Here is a 9,020-nt window from a genome sequence, read left to right as displayed (position 1 = left end):
CTAACTACAACTACTGATGTAATTAAACTTTTAAAAAATAATGTCGATTTTAAGATATACTAACCTTAATTAAAATCAGGGAAGCACTGCGATTAAAATTAAACATTAAAACAAATTGAAAAGGAAAAATTTTTTAAAGAATATTATATATTTATTTGATAATTCATAAAATTTATTTTCATTCCAAAGAATTTTAAGAATTAAGTGAATTCACTGAAATATACCAAGGATTCATCTGCTTTTGGAATTTTGTTTCTTGCATGCAGGCGTCAAAGAATCAAGATCAGCCGCTGTAAGGAAGAAATTACGTGTCTTTGGATCGTAATTTGAGAACATAAGTTGCGGCAAATTATCGGAAAGTACGTATAACATGTTGAACAACGGATCGATGGATATATCTTGCGGGAAGACCAACGTTGTGTTGTCTTGAGCTACGAGCACTGTAAACAAATAATTGATTAATTTGTAGAAGAACTTCTATTCTATACTAAATGTCTTCAAGATTTCTTGGAATCGTGTTACGTAAGAACCAATCGATGGGACATGAAATATAAGTTAGGTACGATTTTCTACGAAAGAAATCATAAATATTTCTGAAGAAATAACTCGCTAAATACAGTAAAATCTAAGAGTTGGAAGATAATAGACGTAATAATAGATCGTTGTTAGTGAGTGACAGGTATTGTATAATAATAGTAATTACTGAAACATAGAAAATTGATTAACTATCTTTTGCTTTACGCTAACTGGATATACCTATGGAATAAAAGAGAAGGGTATACTGTTCTTACAACTTTGTTACTAAAAGATCAATACTACCATCATTATTATTATTATTGTCATTACTGTTAGAAAAAATATTTCCATTTAATTTGTAGTTATTTTTCTCTGATAAAGTAGCAATGAAAATGGCAATTGGTGCATTGTTTAAATTACTGACTTAAATATAATATTACTAATTAATAATAAATTATTATTAATATTTACCAAAAGAGTCTTCATCCAGGGGTACACTAGTATCCCAACAAGCTATACCATTTTTACTGACTTGAGTGAAATAATCAATACCAGTTTTTGTATCGATCAAGGATGTTGGTCCCTGAGATCTTGCACCCTTTTTACCCTCAACGTGGAAAGTATGATAATCGCTGGATCTCTTTAATGTAGCATCTTGTAATACTTCAGTGGACACAGAAAACTCGGTGATACCAGACATTGCATGGAAGTACAATGTTTTGTAACCATCGTTTCTTGGTGTAGATAAAGACAATCCAAAAACACCGTCAGTCCATTGGAAATTGTAACCACTGATATTGTAGTCACCTGTAAAGGCGTAAAATATTTATTAGATATTATAATAATACAAAATCATATTTTTTTCAAAAAATAGTCATAATTATTCATAATTGAGAACCTTGCAGCAAGAGAGTTGCAGCTTAATTTTTGAAATCTTTAGTTACGAAAGGTTTGTCAAAAATAGAGACACAAACTTATCAACTCATGAAACGAAAATATTTTTCAATTCAAGTCAATGCAATTATTTAAACATTTTTGTCCAAATTGGTAAAAATGGAACACCCTTTTATCCGTAAAGTTCTCAATTGTTCATGGTTAGAATATAAATTATCCAGTAAAGAAAACACTATCTCACCATGAAGAGGATCAAAATGAAAATAGTTGTGTGTGATTCTCCAAGAGTCATTCTTAGCCCAACTATAAACTACTATACCGTATCCGCTCAAATCAGAAATATAAATGTGAGCATTGTCGCAATTATTGGGATCAACATCGACAACCGCATCAGCGAAAAACGAATTAGATGTTTGGTCGGAATCTTTCAGAGTGTACACTCTAAGTACCTGCAACGACCAAATGAATGTTATTATTAAGACCAAGAAAAATGTTGCTAATATATCAGATGGACACGTATCTTAACATAACAAAAGATTATGTTTAATACAACTAAATAATTGAAGTAGATTTGATAAACTACCTTGTCGGTTTTTAGGTCGAAGACAAAGATTCTTACGGGTTGTACAACAGTGGCGTTGCCTAAAATATCAGTAACACCTGTATCGACACCCCAAAGCCGATCACAAGCATCAACCTTAGTGCGGAAAATACTTACAATACTACCAGGAAAATCAATGCAATTCGTTTCCCAATTAGGATATGGAATTAATTTTGGAGATTCTGTAGAGGAGTAAAAAAATTAATTAAACAGATGAATAATAGAGTAATCATATGCTTCTGTAAAGGTCCTTCTATATAAAATCAATTAATTAAATTTTCAGCATTTTCCAATATTTATTATTTCAAACCTACGTGATTGATCATTCTTCGAGATATAATTCAAATTAGAAACTACACCATTTTTCCATCGTGGTATCGTAATAAAGAACTTATCATTCCAAGACTGAAGTCCAAGTGGCATATTATTCTCAGGAATATAATGACCACTGGATATTAAGGAGTCTCGAATTGATTCATTTGGAAAATCAAAGTCGACGTAGTTCCACGAATAAATCGTTTTAAAATCGTGGCCATTTGCCACTACAATAAAAGCGACCAACAAAAGGCACCACATGTCTGGAAAAATACAAAACCTTTATTTTATTATTTAAACACATTGTACATCCTTTGACTACATACTTGAATTAATCAACTAACATCTTGCATAATAATTTTCTAGGAAATAAAATGCGATAAGTTTCTGATTGATGATGAAAATATTTGCATCCTGATTAGATTTGATTTAGGAATTTACATATCCATTCCTTAAGTTCCATTATTTATGATTTTATTCAATCGTTATCATGACTTTCAAATATATTTAAATTGAATGGCCCAAATGTACTTGAATAGTATTTTAACATAAAAACCGGTTCAGATGCTTGTTTAAATATTCAGAAAACGTGCAGCCACATGAGTTTAATCTTTATTACATAACATAGGACTACCACAATGTTTTTGACAACTGTACGAAAAAATTCGAAGGTCCAATGTTCTTCACCATACGAAATCCAATAAAATTATTTTATTCTTTTTATTATATACAAATTTTTATATATTTTATTAAATTATTTTAATTATTTTTATATTTTGGAAAATCTTATTTCTTAGCAAAGTTTCTCACTGTATGAATAGATTCGGCTGTATACATGCAATTCCATATAAGGAATCAATAAAAAGGTACCGTTTTAGAATTGAACACAACTGTCGATACATCAGGACTAAATCTGTCTTGCGAAAGATTTAGTCAGATGCCCCGAGGATGTAACTGTACTCCACTTCTTGAATTCACTGAACAGAAACGTGAAGCGTTTCTGGAACGAAGTTCAATGCTCAGGTTGTCTTTAATACTTTCATTATTATTAAACGTTTCACTTTTTTCCCAAGTAATTTAAAATCTTTGTATATAAATCATTAAAATTTCGATTTTTCATCATATCTCTTTGGATTAAATGAATAAAATTAATAATTTTACCAAACAAGCAATTATAATAATTCAAAATAAATTATGGCACATAAATTGTATGATTCAATGCAATTAAATAATTAAAAAAAGAAAGGTCAACGAAAATTTATAATAGTATTAGTATTAATATTATTTATGCAAAGTATTTAGTGAAAGTTTAAATTGAAAAATCAAACGATCGCATTCTGAATAATAATTACAGTTATGTGTCTTACTATACACGTCCAGTTTCACTGCGGCACTCAACGTGCTAATTAATACTTGCAAATTTACCGTTCTTTTAACCCTTTGAGATGACCTTATCTCAATGTTTTGGTAAAAACTTTCATAAATTTTAACTGTATACATTTTTAATATACATATTTAAAGAAATACAAATATTATTAAAGAATTTACTCGAAATATTAAATATCATTTCTTCAACCCCTAAATTTATTAGCACTTTCTATTAAAAGGATTGATAAACACTTAAAATGTTTTTTTCATTGTGATGTCCATTTCGCATTGTGCTTCCTTACCTTGATTTTACTTTCGATCTGATGTGTCCGCTCGTAAGGTAGAACCGCAATGATCGAGAAGAAAGGAAGAACTGAGCCTTGCTTAATGTTAATATACTCGAACACCGTTGATACGTTATTCGTGTCCGAAGAACGAACTGGCCTTCTGCTGAAACGGTCCACGTCGGAATGACGCTATAGTTCATTGTAGTATACTGTTTTATACCTGACGAATGTATATTTGCAGCCGGGTTCAATCAAATTAAATACTGAAAATAATGATTCCCTGTAATCGATGCCATTTATATATAATTAAATTAACAATACAAACAGATATTTAAGCTTCGGTGAAATAATTAAATTTATTAATGAATTTTTCTGTCAGTTTGCCAGGAATCATACAAATACTTGTGAAACGTCAAAATTGAAAGGTACATTTTAAATAAATAATGTAAAAAACAATAGAAATATCTTGAATCAAGTACAGTTTAAAAGAATATTTAACATTTCTTGTCATTTTGATATTGACAAAAATATTTTATTATAATACCCATAGAACATGTAAGCACCTTATTCTAGCACCCTTAACATTAACCTCATTACTTTTGTTACCTTTTCTTTTTAATGAATAATGTAAACTTGAAGTGTGATAAAAATTGTAAGAACGTGTATACAACTCAACAAAAGACACTTGGAAAGAAAAATAAATTACATCCGGAAATATCGTCCATTGTACATCTTTATCAAGATGACTATAATTCTGATTGTCAACGTACGATTAAGAAATGACGTTATATAAAATACTGGTATATACAGTCATTGTAATTTCAGTTAATTATCGTATACTCGTTTTGTTTGGTTTCCGTAAAGCGAACATTTCGGTCGAAGCAACGTCACGAAACAATTTAAGGCTTAAACAGCTCCATCCGGCAAACGGAAATGTTTTGATCAGTGCTCTTGATGCGTAACATTTTACACACGTAAGCACCTATCGTAAATGAATAGATGATTTTATAGAGGGATTTGTGATCGTGATCAAAATAATACACATGCATTATTTCGAAAACATAGCGGTACCATTTTGTAACAAACGAATAACTTTCAAGGACTTTCTCCATAAGAACAAGGTAATCGAATCAACAACAAAATTGTTTGATCCTGTTGTTAAAACAAGCAGAACAGGTACCGCACCATTGCATTTGTTGTCCATTTCAACCACAAAATAAGCAAAAACAACGATAATGAAACTCATTTGATAGTAGTGTAACCGAGAAAGATATTATCCTTGAATTTAAAATACGAAAAATCATGAATACTATTGAGCAGTTCCTAAAACCGGGAAGTTTTGACTCTCTTCTTCCGGGTGGGCCGCGCAAACGTTTCAGGTTATAACTCCGTTTTTAATGCATTTACGAAAAGACGCCAAAGGAGAAAGATAAATGGCTCTAAGGGCACATATCTATAAGCCCTTACATTTTTTTAAGTACGAACAGTGCATGTGCAATTAAAAATTGCATCATTTTTTACATCACTGCATTCCTTACATCTCTGTTTTTTTTATATCCCTGCAACCCTTACATCTCTGCATTCCTTACATCTTTGCATCCTTCACATCTCAGCACGGCAGAAATTCCTGTATTGCGTCACCTGGTAGCAAAAAGAGGAACTAAACGGTGCAAAAATTTTGAGCCCCTGGCAGCAGAATCTCGTCGGTGCCACAGTACAATAATTATCTCGTCGGTGGCTTGAGCATCGAGTCGATAACGTAGAAATGACGGAAGTAGCCGAATGGTGAGCTCACACGGACACATGGGTCGACACGCTTATCGTTAGATGAAACAACTGAAGTAGGGGAGTCACTGGGACGTCGTGGAGAGAGTAAAAATTTGTCCCACGTCCCACGATTCTGGCAGCACTGCTGCCATCTAGCAAGAAAATTAACGCAAACATGCTCGTCCGCTCACAGTAAACATTTCATAAGATTTTCTGTTTTTTTTATCGAATATTGTAACAAATATAAGGAAATATGGCTAATCCGAATTTGACAGATATGACAGAGGAGGATGCAGCTGATCTACAGTTTCCAAAAGGTACGTTCCTTTTCATTTTACGTTAAGCGAAGAGACGTATTGAATATTTGTCCTTTCCTAACCTCAAGCATGTGACATTTGTCAATGTTCTCTTCGGTAACAACTCATGTTCAACGGCAAATATAACACGTCGGGAACAATGTTTAAATGATTCTGCGGCATGGCCTAAGGTAACGATTATCCTCTTTCAGACTGCTCGTCGAGTAGAACAGAAAAGATCGAGCATGACGTAGAACTCGAGGTGTCAGTCGTGAAGGATGAAATCATTACTTCAGACCCAACATGTCGCGTATGCACATCTGCTTTGACAGAGCCGTATATTCGTTGTGCTTTGTGTAATAACATGGAATTGTGCCCCTCTTGTTTCTCCAACGGATCAGAAATTGGCAATCACAGAAACGATCATGACTATATTATCATAAAGAATGAGTTTCCATTGATCGATGAAAGTGGGTGGACAGCAAAACAAGAGCTAGAGTTTCTAGACGTATTACAGGAATGTGGTTTTGGCAATTGGGTCGATATGGCGAAAAGAATGCAAGGGAAATCTGCTGATGAATGCAAAAATCATTATCTTCAGCACTATATCGATAATCAGACTCTACCAGGATTGCCAAAAATCGAAGAAACAAGAGCAAGTTTATTTGGTTGCGAACCTGTTCCTTACTTGTATAAATTACAGGACTTGGAGGAACCTCCTAGGTTCGCACCCAATACTCTTAATTGTAAACTTCTGGCTGGATATAATCCTGCGAGATCAGACTTTGAAGTGAACTTTGATAATCATGCAGAGTTATTGATATCTGATTTAAACTACGACGAGTTTGATACAGCTGACAGTAACTATGAATTAGGAAAAGAATTGCAAATAGCTATAGTGCAAGCATATAATAACAGACTAAAGGAACGTATGAGAAGAAGAAAGATTATACGTGATCATGGATTAATAGCATTTAGAAGGACTATATCCTGGTTGCAAAGATACGAGTGTACGATAACTAGAACGCTCGCCGAGAGATTATTAATTTTCATGCAATTATTTGGAGGTATAGAGTTTGATTATTTTATGGAAGGTTTACACCGTGCCGGTGAACTTAAGAATTATCTTAATAAACTTTTCGACTTTCGCAGTAATGGTTTGAGACACTTTCATAGTGTTCCAATGTTTCAAAAATTAAATAAACTTAGACAGGAGAACGAGAAGGAGAGGAAACAATATTTAAGTAATCCTGAATATAGTTGGAAGACGATATTACCTGGTTGTAACATTAATTTTAATAGCACTATACCAAGTTCGATATCACAACGAAAAACAGCGCCTCCGCTCGTAATTAAAGGTCTTCCAGGTTACGAGAAATTAAGTCCTGCCGAAAAAGAACTTTGCTCAGCCACGCGTATTGTTCCCGCTAATTACTTAGATTTTAAACAAATTTTAATAGCAGAGAATAAGAAGAGCGGTTGTCTTCGATTGGCACAAGCTAGGGTTCTTCTTAAAATTGATGTAAATAAAACACGTAAAATATACGACTTCCTTACAGAAAAAGGATATATAAATAAACCGAATCAATGACGTAGGTTTAATTAATTATATTAAATTGTGTTTAACGAGAACTGTCAGAATTGTGATATTATTTATTAAGATTTATAATTAAGAATTTATAGTAAAGATTAACCAGTCGACTGAAAATAATGAAGTGAGTATATAGAGCAATGTACAAAGAATAATCTAATAATTAATAAAATTATGTGCCTATTAATCTGTAAAATATGTGTAAATAAGCAATTGTAATGTTTTATTCAGGATTTGTACAATATTAATAATGTAACGTCTATTTTATAACGTATACTAATAAAACATATTTAAGACTCGTAAACGATGGTATTTAATAAAACAAATATATATTTTACAATTAATGAAATGACTAATCGAATGAATATACGCTCTACGTTTGAATATAATTTGTTTCTTTAGAATTCGAAAACGCCGAGACACTGTTAATCTCGGAGGTTTCGATGCTATTGGAGCACAGAAAAGCACAGAATGAATCTGCAGAGGAGGAGCAAGAATTTTCCGAAGTTTTTATGAAGAGCTTAACTTACACAAATAGGTTCCGTCGATTTAAAAACAAAGAAACAATTGCGGCCGTAAGAAAGTAAGCACATTTCATATTCGATACTTTTTTAAAACCTTAGTAAATCAGTGGAAAATATTCATAAAGATTCATTATAAATATTTCTATGTTTTAGCTTACTTATGCAGAAAAAGCTTCACAAATTCGAGCTGGCTTCGCTGGCGAATCTTTGCCCAGAAACACCGGAAGAAGCTAAAGCCTTGATTCCCAGTTTAGAAGGCCGCTTAGAAGACGAGGAACTTCGAACAATACTGGACGACATCCAAACAAAACGATCCCTACAATATTAGAACAAAGCGCGTTCTTCAGTGTCCGTTTCACTGTGATCATTTTATACATACGTTTCAATAAAACTTCGCCGTATATTTATATAATTATCTCGAATTATAGAAACAAAACCTGTTCCTTTCAGACGTGAAAGATACGAACAAACCGTGTACTTAAAAATCTGTCCAAGAAGCGTGAAGATAAATGTAAATTGAAATTTGATAAGTCAGGTATCGTGTAATTTTCATTCAAACACTTCTCGGTAGCCGGTTATGTAATTTCCACGGGCAGCCAAAGAAATCCACGTGAAAGAAAACGGCTAATCTCACTAACGACAACCGCGCATTACCATCGGATAATTGCATACAGTCGACTGCACGCGAGAATGGATCCCCCATTATCACCATACCGTTGTTATTGAGTAACCGTTAAGCGTCTTCGATCGTGTTCCCTTTATATCGGTACCAGGATATGAAACTCGCGATAAGGAATCAATGTCGAAGCCGTGTAATTTCGTACGAAACCGTACGCGATAATGAACGCTTACGTTCCTTCG

At 33.0% G+C, this 9,020-nt stretch overlaps 2 protein-coding genes across 4 annotated transcripts; one reads left to right on the top strand and one right to left on the bottom strand.

Moving 5' to 3' along the window:
• Positions 1-129: 129 nt before the first annotated feature.
• On the bottom strand, positions 130-4,222 carry LOC114871470 (protein yellow-like). Its single transcript, XM_029177410.2, has 6 exons — positions 3,997-4,222; positions 2,326-2,589; positions 1,994-2,193; positions 1,652-1,859; positions 988-1,323; positions 130-440 (listed from the first exon to the last, which is right to left on the bottom strand). The coding sequence occupies exons 2-6, from the start codon at positions 2,585-2,587 to the stop codon at positions 232-234; spliced, it is 1,215 nt and encodes a 404-aa protein (XP_029033243.2). The 5' UTR covers positions 2,588-2,589; positions 3,997-4,222; the 3' UTR covers positions 130-231.
• Positions 4,223-5,642: 1,420 nt separating this feature from the next.
• Positions 5,643-8,695, top strand: LOC114871469 (DNA-directed RNA polymerase II subunit Rpb4-like). 3 transcript variants are annotated; one of them, XM_029177408.2, is made up of 3 exons: positions 5,645-6,065; positions 6,257-7,111; positions 7,197-7,277. In XM_029177408.2, exons 1-3 carry the CDS (start codon positions 6,002-6,004, stop codon positions 7,205-7,207), a joined length of 930 nt encoding a protein of 309 aa, XP_029033241.1. In that variant the 5' UTR covers positions 5,645-6,001; the 3' UTR covers positions 7,208-7,277. The 3 variants fall into 3 exon arrangements, with proteins under 3 accessions (XP_029033239.1, XP_029033241.1, XP_029033242.1); XM_029177409.2 differs by lacking the exons at positions 6,257-7,111; positions 7,197-7,277 and adding exons at positions 8,038-8,218; positions 8,313-8,695 and having other exon boundaries at positions 5,883-6,065; XM_029177406.2 differs by having other exon boundaries at positions 5,643-6,065; positions 6,257-7,939.
• The last annotated feature ends 325 nt before the right edge of the window (positions 8,696-9,020 follow it).

The sequence above is a fragment of the Osmia bicornis genome, chromosome 2 (genome assembly GCF_907164935.1).
Source record: "Osmia bicornis bicornis chromosome 2, iOsmBic2.1, whole genome shotgun sequence".
Taxonomy (NCBI): Eukaryota; Metazoa; Arthropoda; class Insecta; order Hymenoptera; family Megachilidae; genus Osmia; species Osmia bicornis.
Note: the sequence above shows the minus strand (reverse complement) of the source record. Positions and strands in the feature narration are given on the sequence as shown.